At 43.8% G+C, this 25,989-nt stretch overlaps 1 protein-coding gene across 1 annotated transcript in view; it reads left to right on the forward strand.

The window, feature by feature from the left end:
- Positions 1–265: 265 nt before the first annotated feature.
- The window catches only part of LOC106611224 (A-kinase anchor protein 6), a 286,291-nt gene continuing 260,567 nt past the window's right edge, over positions 266–25,989 (forward strand). Inside the window, exons 1-2 of the mRNA XM_082955490.1 lie at positions 266–407; positions 21,943–22,321. Of these exons, the coding sequence (XP_082811616.1) occupies positions 21,992–22,321 (330 nt within the window). The 5' untranslated portion in view covers positions 266–407; positions 21,943–21,991. The remainder of the gene's footprint in view (positions 408–21,942; positions 22,322–25,989) is intronic.

Below are 25,989 nucleotides of genomic sequence, written 5' to 3' on the forward strand. Positions count from 1 at the left end.
CCTAACTCCTTTCCTAACCTGCCACGTTTATTCTCCTAACCTGCTGCGTAAATTCTCTTAAACCTGCTACGAAAGGTCAATTCCGACAAAAGATGGATCCCTTCGAGCCATGACCCTCCCAGTCCCAGCAAGGGAGCCCCTCATTGGGGGGGCGGGACCAATCGCCACGCAGCACCACCTCTCCATCACTTTGTAGTTTCCAAGGCAACGGGCAGGGCCGTTCTCCTAACAGGCGCCGCATCATCATCATTATCATCCACGCAGGGCTGGTCGAGAGGAAGCAGGAGCTAACAGCTCAGCAGTGGGTAACATCAAGCACCTCCTTCTATCACTTCATGTCGCGCTGCTGCACAGTCTCCGTCAACACTCCGTAAAAGGAAAATGATGTGGACGCGAAAAGGGATATGGTAGGTAGGTGCTGGGTTTTCTGTGCTCTCAGTGTTTGACTGTTGTGTTGCGTTAGTTATGTGTTTTACAAGCAGGCAGTGGGGAGGGTGTGTGTAATCCTCTCAAGCAGGCTGATTTAATGGGCTGTTTGATGCTAACACCATTAGAATGAGAGAGAGAGGCAGCTTTGCTAAAGGGGCCTGGCGGCCTGCAGAGCTAAGGGTCTGCCTGCCGCATACACAAACGCCCCAGTCCTAGCCCCCAGCTGGGATGGACAATAGCTGGATCATTACCTCTTTTTACCAGCCATAGCCTGTAGCTATATGCTGCTACCACCGTTAGCTGTTGCTCCTTTTATGGGATGTGATTGCCATGTTCTCCACCCATCTCTCTAGGTCTAGGATGTGTCGGGTAGTTCCCTTCCTTTTGCATGAGCATGACGAAACAAAAGGCCCAGTGAGTGTTAGTTAGTTAATACCCCCGGCCGCACAATACTTTCATCCCACCCTTTCCTCTCCTCCTACATAGCTGCTTTTTAATCCCACCCTGAAAGGGAAGAAAAAGGTTTGTCTGAATGTTTCTTCCCAGTAAATGCTGAGCAGGTGGGGAGGGCACACCTTAATATCTTCTTCATCATTGCTTTGGCCTGGCTAGCCTCCCTCAGTGTCAGAAGTACTGCACTAAATAGGGAACAGGGTGCCATTTGGGATGTAGTCTGGACCTCCTTAACATCATCCATCATCCAACAACATCCAGCACAGCCACGAAATCTGTCCTTTTCATTATGACATTATGGGATTAGGATGGGTCTTGGCTCAGTATCCTTGCTAGGCCTTTATGTTATTATTAGCCAAGCTAGCCTGTTGTGCCTTGGCCATGTGCTGCAGTCTTTGTAATATGTTATCCAATGTCCATGTTATGGCCTGGCACTGTATGTTATTATTAGCCTAGCTAACCTGTTGTGCCTACAGTATTAGCTGCAGTCTCTCGAGTTTCCTTATGTTACAGCCCGGTCCAGGACTGTATGATGTGTTTTGGAGGTGTGGTGTCAGATTCAGGAACCATTACTGGAGCGCGTCCCCTGTGTCCTAAACCCCACCTCTTTCCCCACCCCTGTTCACGACGGGATGGGAATTAAGTGGGGAGGTGTGTGTGTGTGTGTTGGTGGTGTCTCAGGTGAGGAGGAGGATGAGATGCGGATTCTCTCTCTCTCTCGCGCTCAGCCCCAGAATCCTCTTTGAAGCTTTCTGTTATTATTGTTGCTTTAGATCTCACAGGAAAGAAACACTTGTTTGGAATGGAGTTCATTGAGCAGATTGGTTGAGGTTGGCTCTATTTATCTCATAAACGCAGCACTTGCCTTGAATCCTTGTATGATATGTCTGTTGTTTACCCAAGTACCCTTATTGGTGATGGTAGTAGCCGTTTCATGATTTGTTTCATAATGACCTCATACAACTGAATAAAATATATTTGACAAATTTTGCCCTGTCATGCAATAGCTGCATGCTATTTATCAGTTATAAGGGTAGTTTGTTTTCAATACTAAATGTGCCTGTACTGAGAACATGTTTTTATTGTATCCCTCTGCAGTACATGAGTAACACATTTGTTGTTTTTCCTTTCGCACTGTATAGAGCAGTGCTCTACAACCCTGTTCCCGGAGAGCTACCCTCCTCTAGGTTCACTCCAACCCTGTTTCTGGAAAGCTTCTCCCTCCTCTAGGTTCACTCCAACCCTGTTCCTGGAAAGCTACTCCCTCCTCTTGGTTCACTCCAACCCTGTTTCTGGAAAGCTACTCCCTCCTCTTGGTTCACTCCAACCCTGTTCCTGGAAAGCTTCTCCCTCCTCTAGGTTCACTCCAACCCTGTTCCTGGAAAGCTACTCCCTCCTCTTGGTTCACTCCAACCCTGTTTCTGGAAAGCTTCTCCCTCCTCTAGGTTCACTCCAACCCTGTTCCTGGAAAGCTACTCCCTCCTCTTGGTTCACTCCAACCCTGTTTCTGGAAAGCTACTCCCTCCTCTAGGTTCACTCCAACCCTGTTTCTGGAAAGCTACTCCCTCCTCTAGGTTCACTCCAACCCTGTTTCTGGAAAGCTACTCCCTCCTCTAGGTTCACTCCAACCCTATTCCTTGAAAGCTACTCCCTTCTCTAGGTTCACTCCAACCCTGTTTCTGGAAAGCTACTCCCTCCTCTAGGTTCACTCCAACCCTATTCCTTGAAAGCTACTCCCTTCTCTAGGTTCACTCCAACCCTGTTTCTGGAAAGCTACTCCCTCCTGTAGGTTTTCAGTCCAAACCTGTTCCTTGAGAGCTGCCCTCCTCTAGGATTTCAGTCCAACCCTGTTCCTGGAGAGATGCCCTCCTCTAGGTTTTCAGTCCAACCCTGTTCCTGGAGAGCTGCCCTCCTCTAGGTTTTCAGTCCAACCCTGTTCCTGGAGAGCTGCCCTCCTCTAGGTTTTCAGTCCAACCCTGTTGGAGTGAATTATTATGTGCATTATAATTAATGGAGATTTTTAGAAGACTTGCCTCAAATACACTACAAGTTTGCATTTCATGCTTTGAAGGAAAATTCTCAGCAATAAAAGAGTGATAAAATTAAGATCCTACATCTGTGTGGTGGATGTGAAACCAGGCCAGCTCAGTACAGCTTGGTTTGGCTTGACTAGGTTAGGTTAATCACGTGATGTGTGCCAGGATACATTAGCATAATAACAGCTGGATACTAGCCTATAGGACAGGGGTGATTAATTGATGAGTTCAGGGGTTAACAAACTATTGATTGAGATGAATACAGTAAAGATAAGACTTCGGGGCAATGAAATGAGAGCCTGGTGACATTCTGTCAGGATACATAAACAACAGAAGGAGTATAGAGGAGTAATAAAAACATATGTATACACAATACAAATTATGAGTATGTAAATTGGGTCTCAAGTGAGTAGATAGCCTATCTACTATTTGAGTCAGATTTGTCTGGTTCTGGTCAATAGTTTGGTAAAGTAAGTATTTACCAGGGTTGGGGTCAATTCCATTTCAATTTCAGAAAGTAAACGCAATTCCAAATGTCCTCATTGAAGAGCATTGAAGAGAGTTAGAATTTCAGTGTACACCCTGAATTGACTGGAATTAAAAAGGAATGTACCCCAACCCTGGTATTTACTAAAACATGTCCAAACATGCAACATTAATATTTACCCTGTATGTACAGGACATACCAATAGCAGCTATACTGTTTATTTTTAGAGCTTTACAGTACAGCGAGCATGGGTATCCAATCAGAATGATTCCAAAATGGCCCATGTCAGAGCAGGAAGAAGGACTGACTGGCCACCATTATCTCTGACCAATGAATTATTGAACAGTGACTGACTGATCTTGCGCAAAGCAGACAGGCAGGCATGCCTCTGATTGAGTCCGACCTAGACATAGCAGGTGTGTGTGTGTGTCTGTCTGACTTACACGCCATGTCACAGTGAGCCCCTCCCTTCTCCTCCTCCTCCACTCCTTCCCTCTCCTCTCCCCAGCCTGCCAGGCTCCCTCTGCTGAGCTGAGGCCTGCTGGGAGGCTGAAGGGGTTTATACTGTTCAGTTGAATGCTGCTGTAGCATGACTTCAATTATCCACATTGATTCTAAACTAATCTCGGCAATCCAGAACCAAATGTTGTTCCTGAGAACCCTCTTATAATTTAGCCTCCCGACAGAACATTCCAACATTTTCGTTTGTTAGGAGAGGATATTACTAAAGGAGGTTGCTATTCAACCAAATACAGTACTATGATAAAATAAATGTAAACATGCATTTTAAAAGCGGGCTGGCTCATTCAGTAATGCCAAGCCAGAGAAAACAACGTTGTGCCACATAAAAAGACGTGCAAGCATCCATTCACAAGCGTTAATGATGTCAGAGGGAGAGGGAGAGAGAGAGCGCAGTCAAGGTTAAAGCCTTCCTTTGCTAGCCCATTGTTAGCCAATTGTATCATCTCTACCTATCGTTGTCTTAACAGTAACTAGATACCACTGTGCACACAGAGAAATTTGCTATACTATGACCATGATAACCTCAGCCCTGATCAGAGGAGATCTATCTGTCCCACTGTAGGGAGGGAGAGAGCGAGAGAGAGGATACGAGGAGAGGGGGAGAAAGAGAGAGAGACAGCTGGAACTACTCAACCTGAACCATTGTGGGGTAGAACACCGCTTCCGGCAGAACTGCTGCTGCTGCCAGAACTAGAGTGTGATGAAGGTCACAGAGAGGACCTTTCCCATCACTAGCTTTCATGACCCTTCTTTCCCATTTCAATATATTACTTTTCATCAGCACAACCAATTATATTGACTTATAAGGAAAAGGAAAGTTTGGTTTTATGGAATGGAAGAATAATAGCTAAAATCACAAACTTTATAGTAACCAATGAAACTAATTCAAGTTACTAATGTTTTACACTAAATAATTGACATTGAACAAATTCTTCTGTGTTTAGCTGTTGGCCTACACCAGTGGTACTCATTGCGTGGCCCGCAGGCCGCATGCGGGCCACGCAATGAGTACCACTGGCAACAATGATACAGTTTCAATTCAAGGTGTTTAATGCAGGCCTGAATCACTTCATTGAATATATCTATTGTTCTCTGGACGGCAGATAGATGGCAGTATAGTTCAGCTGTTGAACAGAAAGGCTGAAATAGAACGTTTGCTGAAATAGAACGCGACTGCTCAGCTACAGCGACTGACACATATCAGTTTGCTACTAGCTAATTTTGCAGTCTGGTTGACATGGATCGATTTATTGTGAAAAAGAAACCTAAATCTATTGACAATGAAAATGAGGGGGAAGAGCTGCAGAACAACGTGACAGCTACAGTATGAACTAACAACCACTGGAGAACCAGGAAAATCCGGAAGATGGCGCCGGGGAAATGCAGCTAGCTAACGTGGCTCCGGTGGCTAAGAGAAGGATACGGTCGATTCAAGAAGAACACAGATAGTTCCAAGAGAAATGGACAGACAAGTATTTTTTTGTACTGCATGATGGGACTAGCTCACTTTGTCTAATTTGCCAGAAGACAGTCAATTGTTTTAAACGAGCAAATTTAGAGCAACATTTCCAGTCACACCATGCCCACTTTGACAAAACATATCCACCTCAAAGCAACCTCAGAAACAACAAAATATCGCAACTCAAGACAGCTCGAAGGACAACAACAAATGATGGACAGATCTAGCAGTGTTGCATAGAAAATGACAGAGGCAACATATGAGATTGCATGGATACTCGAGAGAAACAAGAAGGCCATCACAGACGTAGAGATTGTCAAAGAATGTTTTTTGGCCTCAGCCAAAATATTGTAAGCTGATTTTACAAACACGGAAGCACTTTTAAAGCAAATTAAGGGACTGCAACTCTCAGACTTGATCATAACAAGACACATAGAAGACATCAGCGAGGACATCGGTTAGCAACTGATTACTGACATATCCGTGGTGCCTTGTTTTTAGTATTGTGCTTGACGAAAGCACTGATGTAAGTGACATTGCCCAATTATGTGTTTGGGTCCACTTCCCTCAAAACGAGTCGTTCAGAGAGGAACTTATGCTTACTGCACCTTCAGGGACAAACACGAAGAGAGGATATTCTGAAAGCCCTTGTTACTTTTTTTGCTGATAATAATATTGACTGGTCTGTCACGTTGGTTGAAAGGAGAGGACCAAGGTGCAGCGTGGTGAGCGTACATATTATTTTTATTAGAAAAGACCCCGAACAAAACAATAAACACTACCCAACAAACCGTGAAGCTAAAGGCTATGTGCCATAAACAAAGTCAACTTCCCACCACACAAGGAGGGAAAAGGGCTACCTAAGTATGGTTCCCAATCAGAGACAACGATAGACAGCTGTCCCTGATTGAGAACCATACCCGGCCAAAACATAGAAAATAAAGAACATAGAAAAAGGAACATAGAATTCACACCCTGGCCTACCCAAAATAGAGAATAAAAAACCTCTCTATGGCCAGGGCATGACAGTACCCCCCCAAAGGTGCGGACTCCGGCCGCAAAACCTGAACCTATAGGGGAGGGTCTGGGTGGGCTTTTCTCCATGGTGGCGGCTCCAGTGAGGGACGCAGACCCCGCTCCACATCTGGTACGGCCCACTTAGGTGGCACCTCTGGAGCGGGGACCCTCGCCGCCGACCCAGGACCGGGCACCGACTCTGGCAGCTCCGGACTGGGCGGCGACTCTGGCGGCTCCGGACTGGGCGGCGACTCTGGCGGCTCCGGACTGGAGGGCGACTCTGGCGGCTCCGGACTGGAGGGCGACTCTGGCGGCTCCGGACTGGAGGGCGACTCTGGCGGCTCCGGACTGGAGGGCGACTCTGGCGGCTCCGGACTGGAGGGCGACTCTGGCGGCTCCGGACTGGAGGGCGTCTCTGTCGGCTCCGGACTGTAAACTGTCGCCGGAAGCGCCAGACGGGGAACTGTCGCCGGAAGCTCTGGACGGGGAACTGTCGCCGGAAACTCTGGACGGGGGACTGTCGCCGGAAGCTCTGGATGGGGAATGCGCACTGGAGGCCTGATGCGTGGGGCTGGCTTTGGAGGCGCCAGACTAGTAACACGCACCACAGGGCTAGTGCGAGTAGCAGGAACAGGACGTACTGGACTGGGCAGGCGCACTGGAGGCCTGATGCGTGGGACTGGCTTTGGAGGCGCCAGACTAGTAACACGCACCACAGGGCTGGTGCGAGGAGCAGGAACAGGACTCACCAGGCTGGGGAGACCTACTGGAGGCCTGGTCCATGGAGGAGGCACAGGATAGACCGGGCTGTGGGGGAGCACTGGAGATCTGGTGCGTAGGCTTGACACCACACTTCCAGGCTCAATGCCCACTTTCGCCCAGCATGGGCAGAGCGCAGGCATAGGACGAACTGAGCCCTCCCGGCGCCCCGGAGACACAGTACGCAGAGCCAGCGCAGGATACCCTGGGCCAAAACGTCGCACTGGAGACCAGACGCGCTGAGCTGGCACAATCCGCCCTGGCTGGATGCCCACTCTCGCATGGCACTTGCAGGGGGCTGGCATATAGCGCTCCAGGCTATGAGCGCGTACTGGAGACACCGTGCGCTTCACCGCATAACACGGTGCCTGAACAGTACCACGCTGCTTCCGGTAAGCACGGGGAGTTGGCTCAGGTCTATCGCCTTACTCCGCCAAAACATTTTGGGGGCTGCCTCTTCATCTCCTGAAATGGAGGATATAATGCCTCATACCTCCGTCGTTCCCTCTTAGCTTCCTCCAGCTCCTCCTTCGGGCGCTGGTACTCCCCAGCCTGGCTCCATGGACCCTTACCATCTAGGATCTCCTCCCATGTCCATGACTCCTTTTTACCACGCTGCTTGGTCCGTTGGTGGTGGGAAGTTCTGTCACGTCAGTTGAAAGGAGAGGACCAAGGTGCAGCATGGTGAGTGTACATATTATTTTTATTAGAAAAGACACCGAACAAAACAATAAACACTACCCAACAAACCGTGAAGCTAAAGGCTATGTGCCATAAACAAAGTCAACTTCCCATAACACAAGGAGGGAAAAGGGCTACCTAAGTATGGTTCCCAATCAGAGACAATGATAGACAGCTGTCCCTGATTGAGAACCATACCCAGCCAAAACATAGAAAATAAAGAACATAGAAAAGGGAACATAGAATGCCCACCCTAGTCACACCCTGGCCTACCCAAAATAGAGAATAAAAAACCTCTCTATGGCCAGGGCGTGACATGGTCAAATCTGGCATCTGTGTGCACTGACGGCACCCCAAACATGCGAGGGAAGGAGAAGGGACTCATAGGCCTGATGAGAAAGAGAGGATATTACCAAATGTGTCACGTTTCATTGTATCATTCATCAGGAAGCTAAACTCAGACTGTGACTTAGAATGTGATGCAGCAAGTCGTCAAATCCGTGAATTTTTGCAAGCAAGGGGAGAGAGGAGCCAGAGCTGGATGATCCACAATGGAAATTATAGCTGGCTTTTTTTAATTGACATCACCTGCCACCTGAACACGGTGAATCTCCAGCTCTAAGGGAAAGCTAAAATTCAGTGTAAAATGCTGCGTCTGGTCACAGCATTTCAAAAAAAGTCACCACACTGTTCATACCTGACAGACAGTTTGTTCATTTCCCAAAACTCAGAGCAGTCACCACATCCAACCCAGACATACTGCAACATTTAGCTCTGATGTATTTGTGCGTGTGTTGGAAGAGTTGAAGTTTGAGTCAAGATTCAATGGTATCATGGAGTACAAGCAGTTTTTCAACTTCATTGAGAACCTCTTTCATGTGCCAGTGTCATCTCTGACCCCAGTCATCACAGCCCTCTGTCCTGACCGTGCTGGACTAGAGAGTGAGATAGTGGAGCTGCAGGCAAATGACACATTGCAAGGTGAACTAAGATCAGGTGTTACCCATTTCTGAAGCAGTGTGTGCAAAAGGTGACATCATTTTTTGTCAGCACTTATTCATGTGAAGCAACATTTTCAACAATGAACATTGTGAAACAAAAACAGAGAAAAAGACTGACCAATGCACACCCGGATTGCCTCACAAGGATAGCAACAACAGACTATACATTTAGAATGAATTCAGTCAAGGAGCAGAAGGGACGTTTTTGCTCATCCAACTACTGAGGTAACCCAGGATCAAACCCTTTTTTCTCTCCAATTTCTGCCTAAAATGACAAACGCAAATCTAACTGCCTGTAGCTCAGGACCTGAAGCAAGAATATTAATATTCTTGATGCCTTTTGAAAGGAAACACTTTGAAGTTTATGGAAATGTGAAATTAATGTAGGAGAATATAACACATTCGATCTGGTAAAAGATAACATTTTTTTCCATCTTTGAAATGCAAGAGAAAGGCCATACATTCAGATAGGAGTCTAGCTGTAATTTAGATTTTGGGCACCATATGGCAGCAGTGTGTGTGCAAAGTTTCAGACTGTGGCCAAAAAGCCATACCTTCGACATGGAAACAAGGCCAAGTGACTCAACTATGCACGAAACACAGGAACTGGGGTGCAGAATTTTTGGGGGAAATATTTTGCTGTAGCAAAAGGCAGTTTGTTCGCCGAAGGGCTGGAGAGTGGTACACAAATGAGTGTCTGCAGGCAACAGTGAATCATGATGGAGGTTCCTTGCAAGTTTGCGGCCGCATTTCTGCAAATGGAGTTGGGGATTTGGCCAGAATTAATGAACTCCTCAATGCTGAGAATTACAGGCAGATACTTATCCATCATGCAATACCATTGGGGAGGCATCTGATTGGCCCCAAATGTATTCTGCAGCATGACAATGACCCCAAACATACAGCGAAAGTCACTAAGAACTATCTTCAGCGTGAAGAAGAACAAGGAGTCCTGGAAGTGATGGTATGCCCCCCACAGAGCCCTGATCTCAACATCATCGAGTCTGTCTGGGATTACATGAAGAGAGGGAAGCACCCGAGGCTGCTTAAATCTACAGAAGATCTGTGGTTAGTTTTCCAAGATGTTTGGCCCAACCTACCTGCTGAGTTCCTTCAAAAACTGTGTACAAGTGTACCTAGAAGAATTGATGCTGTTTTGAAGGAAAAGGGTGGTCACACCAAATATTGATTTGATGTAGATTTTTCTTCTGTTCACTCACTTTGTATTTTGTTAGACATGTTAATAGATTATATTTATCAACTATTTTTGAAAGTATTCTTTCTTTACATCTTTTTTTCACACATGCCTAAAACTTTTGCACAGTACTGTATATAAAAAGAAAAAGTATTCAGACCCTTTATTCAGTACTTTGTTGAAGCCCTTTTGGCAGCGATATGACGCTACAAGCTTGGCACACCTGTATTTGGGGAGTTTCTCCCATTCTTCTCTGCAGATCCTCTCAAACCTCTCAAGTTGGATGGGGAGCGTTGCTGCACAGCTATTTTCCAGTCTCTTCAGAGATGTTTGATCGGGTTCAAGTCCGGGCTCTGGCTGGGCCACTCAAGGACATTCAGAGATTTGTCCCGAAGCCACTCCTGCGTTGTCTTGCCTGTGTGCTTAGGGTTGGTGTCCTGTTGGAAGGTGAACCTTTTGCCCCAGTCTGAGGTCCTGAGCACTCTGGAGCCTGGTTTTCATCTAGGATCTCTCTGTACTTTACTCCATTCATCTTTCCCTCGATCCGGACCAGTCTCCCAGTCCCTGGCACTGAAAAACACCCCACAGCATGATGCTGCGACCACCATGCTTCACTGTAGGGATGGTGCCAGGTTTCCTCCAGATGTGACGCTTGGCATTCAAGCCAAAGAGTTCAATCTTGGTTTCATCTTGTTTCTCATGATCCGAGAGTCCTTTAGGTGGTTTTTGGCAAACTCCAAGCGGGCTGTCATGTGACTTTTACTGAGGAGTGGCTTCCGTCTGGCCACTCTACCAAAAAGGCCTGATTGGTGGAGTGCTACAGAGATGGTTGTCCTTCTGGAAGGTTCTCCCATCTCCACAGAGGAGCTCTGTCAGCATGACCATCGGGTTCTTGGTCACTTCCCCTGACCAAGGCCGTTCTCCCTGATTGCTCAGTTTGGCCTGGTGGCCAGCTCTAGGAAGAGTCTTGGCGGATCCAAACTGCTTCAATTTAAGAATGATGGAGGCCACTGTGTTTTTGGGGACCTTCAATGCTGCAGACATGTTTTGGTACCCTTCCCCAGATCTGTGCCTCGACACAATCCTGTCTCAGAGCTCAGTGGACAATTCCTTTGACCTCATGGCTTGGTTTTTGCTCTGATATGTGCTCTCAACTGAGGGACCTTATATAGACAGGTGTGTGCCTTTCCAAATCATGTCCAATCAATTGAATTTACCACAGGTCAAGTTGTATTAACATCTCAAGGATGATCAATGGAAACAGGATGCACCTGAGCTCAATTTCAAGGCTCACAACAAACATTTCTAAAAACCTGTATTCGCTTTGTCATTATGGGGTGTTGTGTGTACAGTCGTGGCCAAAAGTTTTGAATGACACAAATATTAATTTTCACAAAGTCTGCTGCCTCAGTTTGTATGATGGCAATTTGCATATACTCCAGAATGTTATGAAGAGTGATCAGATGTATTGCAATTAATTGCAAAGTCCCTCTTTGCCATGCAAATGAACTGAATCCCCCAAAATCATTTCCACTGCATTCAGCCCTGCCACAAAAGGACCAGCTGACATCATGTCAGTGATTTTTCTCGTTAACACAGGTGTGAGTGTTGACAAGGCTGGAGATCCCTCTGTCATGCTGATTGAGTTCGAATAACAGACTGGAAGCTTCAAAAGGAGGGTGGTGCTTGGAATCATTGTTCTTCCTCTGTCAAACATGGTTACCTGCAAGGAAACACATGTCGTCATTATTGCTTTGCACAAAAAGAGCTTCACAGGCAAGGATATTGCTACCAGTAAGATTGCACCTAAATCAACCATTTATCGGATCATCAAGAACTTCAAGGAGAGCGGTTCAATTGTTGTGAAGAAGGCTTCAGGGCGCCCAAGAAAGTCTAGCAAGCACCAGGACCATCTCCTAAAGTTGATTCAGCTGCGGGATCGGGGCACCACCAGTACAGAGCTTGCTCAGGAATGGCAGCAGGCTGGTGTGAGTGCATCTGCAAGCACAGTGAGGCGAAGACTTTTGAAGGATGGCCTGGTGTCAAGAAGGGCAGCTGAGAAGCTACTTCTCTCCAGGAAAAAAAAAACAGGGACAGACTGATATTCTGCAAAAGGCACAGGGATTGGACTGGGGTAAAGTCATTTTCTCTGATGAATCCCCTTTCCGATTGTTTGGGGCATCCGGAAAAAAGCTTGTCCGGAGAAGACAAGGTGAGCGCTACCATCAGTCCTGTGTCATGCCAACAGTAAAGCATCCTGAGACCATTCATGTGTGGGGTTGCTTCTCAGCCAAGGGAGGGGGCTCACTCACAATTTTGCCTAAGAACACAGCCATGGATAAACAATGGTACCAACATATCCTTCGAGAGCAACTTCTCCCAACCATCCAGGAACAGTTTGGTGACGAACAATGCCTTTTCCAGCATGATGGAGCACCTTGCCATAAGGCAAAAGTGATAACTAAGTGGCTCGGGGAACAAAACATTGATATTTTGGGTCCATGGCCAGGAAACTCCCCAGACCTTAATCCCATTGAGAACTTGTAGTCAATCCTCAAGAGGCGAGCGGACAAACAAACCCCCACAAATTCTGACAAACTCCAAGCGTTGATTATGCAAGAATGGGCTGCCATCAGTCAGGATGTGGGCCAGAAGTTAATTGACAGCATGCCAGGGCGGATTGCAGAGGTCTTGAAAAAGAAGGGTCAGGGACTGCAAATATTGACTCTTTCCATCAACTTCATGTAATTGTCAATAAAAGCCTTTGACACTTATGAAATGCTTGTAATTATACTTCAGTATGCCATAGTAACATCTGACAAAAATATCTAAAGACACTGAAGCAGCAAACAATGTGAAAATTAATATTTGTGTCATTCTCCAAAGTTTTGGCCACGACTGTAGATTGATGAGTATTTTTTTTATTTAATCAATTTTAGAATAAGGCTTGCCTTACCCACCATGATCCATACATCTCAGGGTAGTGCTCTGGGAAGCAGCCCCAAATCACTTAACCAAAATGATGCTATAGCCAGGCTATTGTGAATCATGGCTGGGCTGGAAATAGATTTTAAATGTGGTTAATGTCAATGTTACAGGTTTTACTGTAAAGCACTCTGCTGATATTGAAGTCATCAGAGACATGGGTGATTCAACACCCACCATGGTGCTTTGGTGTAGGAAAACAGTGATAGGTCAACTATCCTGGCTAAATAAATACAAATAGAATAGATTAATATGTTATGACTGTGTTGTCATATGATATAGCCTTGGCAGAGTTTGGAAAAGGCTGTTTGAGAGAGAGACTGAAATGAGATGCTTGACTGTGTAGATATTCTCTGTAGATATTCATCATCACTGAAACTGGGCAATGACTGTCTTACAATGCTTTTTTAAATGTATTTTTAATTTAATCTTTATTTACTAAGTAAGTCAGTTAAGAACAAACTCTTATTTACAATGACGGCCTACCCCGGCCAATCCTGGACGACGCTGGGCCAATTGTGCGCCGCCCTATTGGACTCCCAATTACGTCCGGATGTGATACAGCCTGGATTGCTGATATGGATTAAAGATATGTGGTCATCATTGTCATTCAGTACCTGTAGTCTCCCCCTCCCTATAGTCCCACTACATTGACTTATTAGATATGTAACACAAGTGGTTTTATCATGTTAGAGAGCTTGCCTTGGTCCTGAGCTCACATTTCTTTATAGGCTACATCTGATGATATCCTTCTTAGTCTGCTTGATTTCATGTTAAATAACCCAATTAATACCTAATGTGAATAGTTTTTCAAACAAGTTCTCTGTAACAAGGATAATGATTTGTGATGATTGGCTTGCCCTACCCAACACTACAGTATACTGTTCGCACCTTGTTTCTCCCTTCGGCTGATTCCACTATGTCTCTACGAACTGTGAACATGACGGGCCTGTGAGCCGCATTTGGCAACAGCAGCCAGGGGAACGGGACAGAGAAAGAGCTTGACCCATTTCAGGATTGCTAATTGACTCATTAAGGGACAGAGTGTTTCAGATTCTTCAGAAATGGTGATTAGGTCTAGTTTACAGTGACTGTCACATAAAATAGCACTTCGCTGATACACACACACACGAAGATTGTTCGTTTTGGATGACTCGTAGCCTGTAAAAGCATAATATCTGTGAAACTGTAGTTTGTTCAATATGTGGGGGGAAATAAGCATGATGTCACCATAAACAGAAGCCTTATTGTATTTTCCTTTTAATGAGGCACAGTCAGTAAAAATAATGACTTATCCTCATTAAAAGGAAAATACAATAAGGCTTCTGTTTATGGTGACATCATGCTTAGAGCAAGATGAAGTTCCCTTTAGATGCTGATCTAAGGCCAAATGTCGTTTTCAGTCTTTAATGGTTAAGATTTAGATTGGTGGTAGGGTAATCTGATGCTAGATCAGTGTTTATGGGCCCTTTAAGAGGCTGAGGAGGGTCATTAGCCGCATACAGCCCAGAGTGATGTAATAGCTCTGGAATAGACAGGGCCTCATTCAGCAAACCCCGCATGGTGGTGGTGGTGATCATGGTGGTGGTGAACATGATGGTGACGATGCACGTGATGATGCAAGTCTTGGTTCATAGACATCCACATGGCTCACCGGGACAGAGTCAAAGTGGTCCAATTCTCATCCTAAAATAGCCTAATTAATGAAAAAAAACATCAAATCAACAGTGGCATTATTTTCAATGAACTCTGCAACTCTTCCAACTATTTACATTTTTCACAACTGCCACCATTTTGACGCAAAACATTATAAAAGATATTTCATGCTGAAACCACATTAAACACCAATGGTATTCACTAAGTTTATCATTTATATTTAGGATAATGTTTTGCATCTTTGTCATTCTATTTTCTTATTTTAAAATCATTTCCGTAAACTATTTTATATATTTTACATGTGAAAAGGCTTACAGCTTAAAGGATGAGGTCCTGCAGGCAGGCAGGATGTAGGCGCCTGACCAATGATTAGCGAATAGGTGTGTCGGTGCTCCATTTACTTCTTCCACGCTCTCTTTACCAGTCAATATCTACCATAGGCTACCCCTACAATAACACACCTCGTGGAGATTTCAAAGGGGAGTGGCTTGGACTTGCAGAGATTCTCTCACACACAATCACATGGCTGAGGACAGTGCTATGCTGTTACTCTGGCTTGGCAGAGAGGAAGGCTGACTGTCAGTCAGGCAAACAGATGCACAGGGTGATTGGATTTACTCTTATCAATTGGCTTCTATTTCCATAGCCTTGGCCCGGCTTCACTACTTAGCATCATAGGATTTCCTTTTTTGGGCCGAGTGATCGGGATCAGGAATGCTGGGGGATATGGTCTGTGGACTACATCTGTAGTATGTGATCCATTATCGTTGGCCTGTAATTATTTTGTCAGGAGAGTGTTTAACTTGGAACGGCATAGCTGCAAATGGCACCCTGTTCCCTATTTAGTGCACTACTTCTGACACTGAGGGAGGCTAGCCAGGCCAAAGCAATGATGAAGAAGATATTAAGGTGTGCCCTCCCCACCTGCTCAGCATTTACTGGGAAGAAACATTCAGACAAACCTTGAGAATGTGCTCCTGGTGGGTGGAATTGATTTATATTTACAAGGTGTGTGTGTGTGTGAACTGTATCGGTTGCAGCAGTAAATAAAGGCTTTGTCATCTCCAGAATGAGCCCAGATGAGCCAGAAAGGTCAGGAGGTAATACAGATGTACAATTCAGTCATATGTCATTGTGTGGGCCACTTCTCATTGGTAGATGGAGCCATCAGTCAGGGTATCAGGACTTCTCATTGGTAGATGGAGGCCTCTCACTGTCATAGTGTCATAATAAAGCAGCAGGACGCAACGGCTCATCCAAGCCATTGATTTCTAATGACATACTTCACTGCCTCTCCACTCTATCAGCGAATGTTGTGTTTCCACTCACACTGGTCTGCTGTACTGGAGTGTAGAGGCATTCACTACTGTAAGTCGCTCTGGATAAGAGCGTCTGCTAAATGACTAAAATGTAAATGTAAAACATTGTTAATAGCTGCAACAGGAAGGCTACCACACAAAAGCCATGTGGAAGTGGCTGGCTTAATGTGATTTATTTTCTACTGCATCTCTTCATACAATGTACTAGCCATAGAAATAGAATGAATCTCATTTTAAGTCTAGGCCTATGGTTCTAACTTCTTAAGGGGTCGGTATGAATGAGTAAATATCCAAAATCACTGAACTATCTGTTAAGTTTCATTGGGTTTGTAATACAAGGTAATATGTTTAATCCAAAGGAAGGAGCAGATTGTCCAGCATGATATCATTTAGTGGCTACTGTAGGTAAAACATATTGGGTTGTTAAGCCTGTCCTAATTCAAAGGGAGACTAGGCGCATTAGACCACTGTAGTAATATTAGCTTCCACTGGATCCTATTGCTGGGTTTTAGAAGGGTTTAATGGGATGTAAGAGAGTGACATTTTCACTGTGTATGTTTTGTGATGAGTTTGCCAATGTTTGAGCGGCTTTGCATGTCTAAAAGCCTAACTAAATGTTTTAGACTGACGTTTTACAATAGTAATGGGATTTAATGTTTATTTGTAGACGGAGGCCTGATGCCATAATGTTACAGGTTCTTCTATGCTTTATCCTCACGATTCCAAAACCATGTCAAAATGGAGGAATCAGAAATGCTTGAAGGGCACACTGACACCCAACTAAGCTTTCCTTTAGATAGCATGCCTTTGCTTCGGGAAGCAGAGAGAATAACTCCTCAATTCCAGTATTACCATATCACATGTACAGTATTATCTGTTGAAGAACCACTGCAGGACATCTAGGATGTGGTTTGGGAAACCAGCTTTGGTTACAGGAGAGAGAGGGTGAGGATGAAGCACCAGATGGATTACAGCAGTGTTTCCCAAACTAGGCGTCCCGACTAGAGGTCGACCGATTATGATTTTTCAATACCGATTATTGGAGGATCAAAAAAAGCCGATACCAATTAATCGGACGATTTTTGTTTATATATATTTGTAATAATGACAATTACAACAATACTGAATGAACAATGAACACTTTTATTTGAACTTAATATAATACATCAATAAAAATCAATTTAGTCTCAAATAAATAATGAAACATGTTCAATTTGGTTGAAATAATGCAAAAACACAGTGTTGGAGAAGAAAGCAAAAGTGCAAAATATGTTCCATGTAAAAAAAGCTAACGTTTAAGTTCCTTGCCCAGAACATGAGAACATATGAAAGCTGGTGGTTCCTTTTAACATGAGTCTTCAATATTCACAGTTAAGAAGTTTTAGGCTGTAGTTATTATAAGACTATTTCTTTCTATACCATTTGTATTTCATAGACCTTTGACTATTGGATGTTCTTATAGGGACTATAGTATTGCCAGCCTAATCTCGGGAGTTGATAGGCTTGAAGTCATAAACATCCTCGACTTCGGCGATGTCATTTACAAAATAGCCTCCAACACTCTACTCAACAAATTGGATGCAGTCTATCACAGTGCCATCCGTTTTGTCACCAAAGCCCCATATACTACCCACCACTGCGACCTGCACGCTCTCGTTGGCTGGCCCTCGCTTCATACTCATCGCTAAACCCACTGGCTCCAGGTCATCTACAAGTCTCTGCTAGGTAAAGCCCCGCCTTATCTCAGCTCACTGGTCATCATAGCAGCACCCACCCGTAGCACGCACTCCAGCAGGTATATCTCACTGGTCCCCCCCCAAAGCCAATTCTTCCTTTGGCCGTCTCTCCTTCCAGTTCTCTGCTGCCAGTGACTGGAACGAACTGCAAAAATCACTAAAGCTGGAGACTCTTACCTCCCTCACTAGCTTTAAGCACCAGCTGTCAGAGCAGCTCACAGATCACTGCATCTGTACATAGCTCATCTGTAAATTAGCCCATCCAATCTACCTCATCCCCATACTGTATTTATTTATTTATTTATTTATTTATTTATTTATCTTGTTCCTTTGCACCCCAGTATCTCTACTTGCACACTCATCTTCTGCACATTCTACCATTGCAGTGTTTAATTGCTAAATTGTAATTACTTCACCACCATGGCCTATTTATTGCCTTACCTCTCTTATCCTACCTCATTTGCACATGCTAATTATAGATTTTTCTACTGTATTATTAGATTGTATGTTTGTTTATTCCATGTGTAACTCTGTGTTGTTGTATGTGTCGAACTGCTTTGCTTTATCTTGGCCAGATCGCAGTTGCAAATGAGAACTTGTTCTCAACTAGCCTACCTGGTTAAATAAAGGTGAAAAAAATTAAATAAACAGCACTGTGCTTCAAGCATTGCGAAAAGCTGCTGGCAAACACAGGAAAGTGCGGTTTGAATGAATGCTTACGAGCTTGCTGCTGCCTACCACCGCTCAGTCAGACTGCTCTATCAAATGTCAAATCATAGGCTTAATTATAATATAATAAACACACAGAAATACGAGCCTTGGGTCATTAATATGATAAAATCCGTAAACTATCATTTTGAAAACAACAACATTTATTATTTTTGTGAAATAGGGAACCGTTCCATATTTTATCGAAAGGGTGGCAACCCTATGTCTAAATACTGCTGTTACATTGCACAACCTTCAATGTTATGTCATAATTGTGTGAAATTCTGGCAAATTAATTACAGTCTTTGTTAGAAAGAAATGGTCTTCACGCAGTTCTCAACGAGCCAGGCGACCCAAACTGCTGCATTTACCCTGACTCTGCTTACACTGAACGCAAGAGAAGTGACACAGTTTCTGGCACCGCATTGATTATATTCAACGCAGGACAAGCTAGTTAAACTAGTAATATCATCAACCATGTGTACTGTAATTAAGTAGTGATTATGTTTAGATTGATTGTTTTTTTATACGATACGTTTAATGCTATCTAGCAACTTACCATGGTTCCTTGCTGCCTGCACTCGTGTAACAGGTGGTCAGCCTGCTACGCAGTCTCCTCGTGGAGTGCAATATAATCAGCGTCCAAAAATGCCGATTACCAATTGTTATGAAAACTTGAAATTGGTTCTAATTAATCGGCCATTCCGATTAATCGTTGACCTCAAATCCCTACCCCAAGTGGGGTCGCCTGATTTGGAAATGCAGTTGCAAGAGAGAGAGAGAAATGCATTTGGTTCATAGAACCGGGGTTGCGTTTCTGTTTTCTTCCTAAACATGTGGCTCTATCTTTTGAATGGTTTAAGCTACAAAATCACCCCATCACTGAAAGATACTGTGAGAGTCTCAAGAACACGTATGTTCCCCTCTACAATTGCCCACAAGCCGTGCAGAACTCGTTGGAACAGAATGGACAAGATCAGACACAAAATCAAACTGGGGGAAAGAACATCATCACAAAGCAGTTTTTCATCCAACATTTTTATGCATGTCAGATAAAAGATGTCATGAAAGCCTGATAGAAACAGAAAATGTATCGGTAAACTTTCCAAAGGTGGGATCTCTTTGTGTTGGTAACATTTTATTATGAGAGACATGTCGGTAGAAACGCTTTTATGTGCAAATATTTACATAATGACCACCATATTAAAGTAAACTTGGAGTCACGCGATGACATGTTGAGTGGTCCTCCTACTGCAACTCGTCGGGAAAGCATGCAGTTTATTAGGCTACCGATTTTAAATAAATTATGATGAACTTCACAGAATGGTGATGAGTTTGATTCTCCTTTCCAATAAATATTGAGGGTCTTATTCTGATGACATGATGATCGATGCTTGGCTGCCTTTTGACAAAAATACAAATAATGTCCATAATAATCTCATCATGTAGGCTGTTGTCTACTCACACTGTATCTGCGAACTGTTAATATGGACAAAGTAGATAGAATATTGTTATTTGTCAAATGGCAGTCAGGTGTCAATTAACATGTCACCAAAATAAGACCTTGGATATTTATGGGAAAGGAGCATCAAGCTCATCACCTTGTACTTTCACCACCCTGTGAAGTTCATCAAAATTGATTTAATCTGTAGCCTAATAAACTGCATGTTTTCCTGATGAGATAGTGGGAGGACCACACGTCAGCCAAGCATCGATCATCATGTCCACAGAATAAGACCTTCGATATTTATGGGAAAGGAGCATCAAGCTCATCACCTTGCACTTTCATCACCCTGTGAAGTTCATAATTTATTTAATCTGGAGCCTAATAAACTGCATGGTTTCTCGAGTCATAGTAGGAGGACCACACAGCGTGACTCCAAGTTTACTTCGATTCGATAGTTATTATATAAATATTTGCACATAAAGGCGCTTCAACCGCTAAAGGCGCTTCTCACATAATTAATTTTACAGACACAAAAAGATCCCACCATGTCGAACAAACAAATTGTCTGTAGTCATTTATAAAATTGTACCTGGCATTTCATGTTTTCCATCAGCCCAGTGCCATTACTTTTTTCATGCAGCAGGTAATTAATCCACATGGCTGGATGGAAACGTGGTTAGTGATGTTCTTTTCTATACAGAATATCATACAAAGTGATTGCCTGATGTTATTCTGAACTGCCCAATACCCTTCTGATGCATTTCAGTCACTTCAAACCATACTGTCTTCAGATTTAAATACTGTCAGACTGATTTTAAATAGACTGTCAAAGCCAAATTAAAAAAGTAAACGTTGGCCGTTGGAACACAAACCTTATCTTATTGGTTCTCCCCTTACCAGCTGGAGGTTCAGTAGCCATCTTGGCCAGGTGTGGAGCAGAACATTGACTGATTGACTACTGCTTTTGGCAGTATAATCATAGCGAATTAGAGGGGACAGTGATTAACATGCAGGGATAAAGTGTGTGCAGACAGGCAGACAGAGAATGCTGTCTGGTTTAAGCAGTTCATGTCGGTGGTGGTTTGTGGACGTTGTTGGGTCTAATTTACAGTGCCTTCGGAAAGTATTCAGACCCCTTGACTTTTTCCACATTTTGTTACGTTACAGCCACATTCTAAAATTGATTAAATTGTTGTTTTCCCCCTCATCAATCTACACACAATAACCCAATGACAAAGGGTTTTTATTTGGATTTCATATAATTGACATACACAAAATAGTCCAAATTGGTGAAGTAAAAAAAATTACTTGTTCAAAAAAAAAGAAAATGGAAAAGTGTTGCGTGCATATGTATTCACCCCCTTTGCTATGAAGCCCCTAAATAAGATCTTGTGCAATTCGTTAAATAAAGTCCACCTGTCTGCAATATAAGTGTCACATGATCTCAGTAGATATACACCTGTTCTGAAAGGCCCTAGAGTCTGTAACACCACTAAGGAAGGGCCACCACCAAGCAAGCGGCACCATGAAGACCAAGGAGCTCCCCAAACAGGTCAGGGACAAAGTTGTGGAGAAGTACAGATCAGGGTTGGGTTATAAAAAAATATCCGTAACTTTGAACATCCGATGGAGCACCATTAAATCCATTATTGTTTGTTTCACAAGAAAAAATATTTTGCGTCTTCAAAGTGGTAGGCATGTTGTGTAAATCAAATGATACAAACCCCCCAAAATCTATTTTAATTCCAGGTTGTAAGGCAACAAAATAGGAAAAATGTCAAGGGGGTGAATACTTTCCTCAAGCCACTGTAGCTCTGCTAATATTAGTTGTCTCTGTAGAACAACGACTGATTTATTCCCCAGCCGAGCATGAATGGGACTGTTTATGGATTTGCAACAGAAAATACCCAGTTGGCTTCCCTCTGTATAAATAAAATATTCTCTGGCAGCTGTACAGTTATTAATGAATGTTTCTGTCCTTTCTTCCGCCTTCCTTCCTTCTGCCCTGTCCTCCTTCCCTTCATCCCTCTTTCCCTCTCTGTCTCTCTGCAGCTGATTTGAGAACGGCCCTATCAACTATAGGATCTAGCTGTTATTCACCATGAATGTTGCGGTGTCTCCCATGGCCAGAGAGGCTGCCTCACCCATGATCACCTCCGTCACGCCCAGCTTTGAGGAGGAGGCAGGCCCCAGCCTCAGCCGGGGTGGTCTCTGTAGAGAAGGGCTGGCCCAGGAGAGGGACCCGGCCTGGAGGTATCAGAACCAGAAGCCCCCTCCCCTCCACACAGGGGCGGACTGGAAGGTGGTGCTGCACCTGCCTGAGATTGAGACGTGGCTGAGGGCCACCACTGACAGGGTCCGGGATCTCTCCCACTCTGTCCACCAGGACTCAGTCAACAAACACCTGGACGTACACCTAGTGCAGCTCAAGGTAAGAGGAACTAGACACTCAATAGGCTCTTATCTCATATTATTATAATGATTATATTATGATTTCAAAGGGCCTAGTAGCAAAGAACTACCCTGGGCCCGTGTTCACAAAGTGTCTCAGAATACAGCACCCGATGTCATAGGAAGGCCAAAAAGATCATCAAGGACATCAACCACCCTAGCCACTGCCTGTTCACCCCGCTATCATCCAGAAGGCGAGGTCAGTACAAATGCATCCAAGCTGCGACCGAGAGATAGAAGTTGTTTTTCAATCTCAAGGCCATCAGACTATTAAACAGCCATCAATAATGAAGAGAGGCTGCTGCCTACATACAGACTTGAAATCATTGGCCACTTTAATAAATGGATCACTAGTCACTTTAATAATGGCACTTTAATAATGTTTACATATCTTGCATTACTCATCACATACTATATTTTCTACCATCTATTGCGTCTTGCCTATGCCGCTCAGTCATCGCTCATCCATATATTTATATGTACATATTCTTATTCCATGCCTTGTTAGATTACTTGTTAGATATTACTGCACTGTCAGAACAAGAAGCACACGCATTTCACCTCACTCGCAATAACATCTGCTAACCATGTGTATGTGACCAATAAAATTTGATATGATTTTGATTTGAATAGCAGCTCTAATCTACGAGTGGTTTTCCCTTTTCAATAAGATTATATTGACATGGAGTACCTGATCCTAGATCAGCACTCCTACTCTGAGATCCTTTGTGAATATATTACCCTGGTCCCATATCTGTTTTGGCTGTTGTTATGGTCCTGAGGTCATTGTCATTGCCAGACAAGAGACAGCACAAACTGATCTGGGACCAGCATAGCAAAGAACACTGTCAGATGCAGAATTGGCCAACATCACATCCCAGTATAACGACCCTGTAGGAGGAAGAGGTGATTAGATATAATGAGGGGAGCTGTACCTTCTCAGTAGCCTTGGAGCTGGACTGGTCTGTTGTGACTTAGCGAGGTCTGCAGTCAGACTCAATACTCAGGGTTTGTCCCAAATGGCAACCTATTCCCTATATTGTGCACATCTTTTGACCAGAGCTGATAGGGCTCTGGTCAAAAGCAGTGCACCATATAGCGAATAGGGTGCCATTTGGGACATAGCCTCGCATCAATGTTTAGAGAGAATCCATTCTCCCTCCCAACCCTAGTGCAGTAGTGCAGAGACTAGCCAGTCCAGGATATGAGTTGGCAGATAGCGGCTATTTTGAAGAAGGTTTTACTTGCAATTATGGTGAATTGTGGTTGTTTTACAGTACCTACCTTAGTTGAATGAAGGTACATACTAAAATGTAAATGTAGACAACTGGGCTTAGTACTGAAGGCTGATGGGCTCAAGCTCTGGGGGTACCTAGGGAGTGTCGTGTCTTTGGCTATGCCGGATTAAGTGATATGACATGCTATTCTATAAAATCCTTTCTCTGTAATTAATATTACCTGATTAAGCTAATCAGGTAGACAATTAACTAGAAAGTCAGGGCACCACCAAAGAGTGTTTATAGAGCTGTTATCTTCCGAATAAACTCTTAAAGACCTAGTAATATTTTACATCAATAGCAGTCAATATTAATCGTCACCTTATTTCAGTCTCATCTGAACATCGTAGAATTCTTGGTTATCTTCAAGAACCCTGGCTAACAAGTTGAATCAGCAATACAACATTTGGTTTAATTATTTATTTACTAAATACCTAACTAATCACAGAATTACATATACACAGAATGCAAATTATGTCATACAGAAAACGTCCCTGGTGGATGGAGCCGACATGATGGCTGGTTACACAAAGGAAATGGGGTTGGGTTTGAGTGAAAGAGCGGGAAGACTGACGAACAAAGGGAGAAGCTATGCTATCGTATATACAGTTATTACAGTCTAAATTACCGCCCATTTGGAAAAGGAAAATGCAATCAATATTTACTCCGAGCTGCGCCTCAATAGGTTGGTTGTAGATGGAAGGCCGTGTTGCCCAACAGAGATCTTCCTGTCCTCGGAAGAATGTCTCTGGTGGTAAACTGGATACGTTGTAGTATCGTCGTTGTGTGTTAGACTGGTTCCGTCGTCCGTCCTTTCCTAGCCCACGTTTACAGCGGCCGCTGCTAACTCAACGGCTAGGAGGTATCACTTCTGTAGTGAATAAGAGTTCAAAGTTTATACCATTCGCAACAAAAGCTCACGCTGAGGTTGGCTTAGTTCTGTAGTTGACATGTTAGTCCTTTTAACGTGGAACCGTCGTCCTCACGTCCTCGGAACAGCTTATTATCTGAATCCTTCTGACATCGGACTGTCGCCCTAATGTACCCGGATCAGAAAGTTATATTTTCGTAAAGGGCTTATATAGTGGAGGGAGAGAAGGGTGTGTTGCATAGTTTATAACCAATGTATCTTCACATGGGCGGGGCCACTGAGTTGAGCATAGTTCACTCATGAAAACCCAATTCTCTCATTTGGAAGCTAAAATTACATTTAATCTTTTCACAAATAGTTTCATATTTAAACATTTAAATTGCACAAAAATTCCATGTGAATCTGATAACTATAATGTGTAGACTTTCCAGGATACAGTTTATGTCGTCCTGTCATTAATAAGAATGTCTCAGATGACAACCGAACTGACGTCATATTCATTAAGTACCAATGCATATTTTCAACTGGTTGGATTACCGAAATATGGTTCCTTTCCCCCCACCTTTTGGTGTTCCCCGATTCACTATGTTTAACAAAGGCTTTTCAAGAGTCCTTCAGTAGAGTCAAGAGAGGAAAGGGAGAAAGGTATTTATTTACCTTACCCACAGGCCAAGGTCATGACAGGAGGTTCTCCCTTTAGACTGCCAGATGCGTGCGTGCGTGTGTACAAATGTCTACAAATCAGGCTGATGGGGTATCTATCTGGAGAAACTCTTCTCTCTATAGACTGGCTGATCAATCAGCTGATGGTCTTATTGGATTATGTTAGAGGACAATGTTGGACCAGCCCTCAGTAGCCCTCTAATAAAAACAGGAAATGGAGGAACGTAATTAGTTCAGCTGCAGCCACACTCAAGGCTTTGGGAATGGCAGAATGTGTTTCCACAGAATTGGGATCTGGGTCCTAGTCACTAAGTAGGAGTAGAGTAGGAGTGCTGCAATCAGTTTAGCCTTTTTAAATCATAATGAATAAGAGGATAGACCTGATCCTAGATCAGCACTCTTGCTCTGAGACACTTTGGGGTCAGTTTGCAATAAGAATCCCAGTACTGTAACAGCAAAACTCTAGTGCAGTGGTTCCCAAACTGTGGGGCGGGCCGGCAGGGCGGTTATTCTTTTTTTGTTGAATGAAGGAGCTCAGTCCGGCTTCCATCTAACATTTTTTTTGCTAGGTTTTTTAGCCCATGGATTTTGTAATGTTCGAGTCACTGAAATATCACATTAATACACATTAGACATGGCAAAATGTGTAGAATTGCAAGAAAATGGGCTTTAAACCTACAACATTTTCTCTCCGCCAACAAGAGGGGTGCAATTAAAGCCTTTAAGGCTGGGGAAACTCCAGGGCTGGATGGCATACCAGTGGAAGTATACCAAACTTTTTTTGATATACAGTACTCAGAGGACCATTATTAGCATGTTTTAACCACTCCTATATAA

Source organism: Salmo salar, chromosome 09 (genome assembly GCF_965601325.2).
Source record: "Salmo salar chromosome 09, fSalSal1, whole genome shotgun sequence".
Classification (NCBI taxonomy): Eukaryota; Metazoa; Chordata; class Actinopteri; order Salmoniformes; family Salmonidae; genus Salmo; species Salmo salar.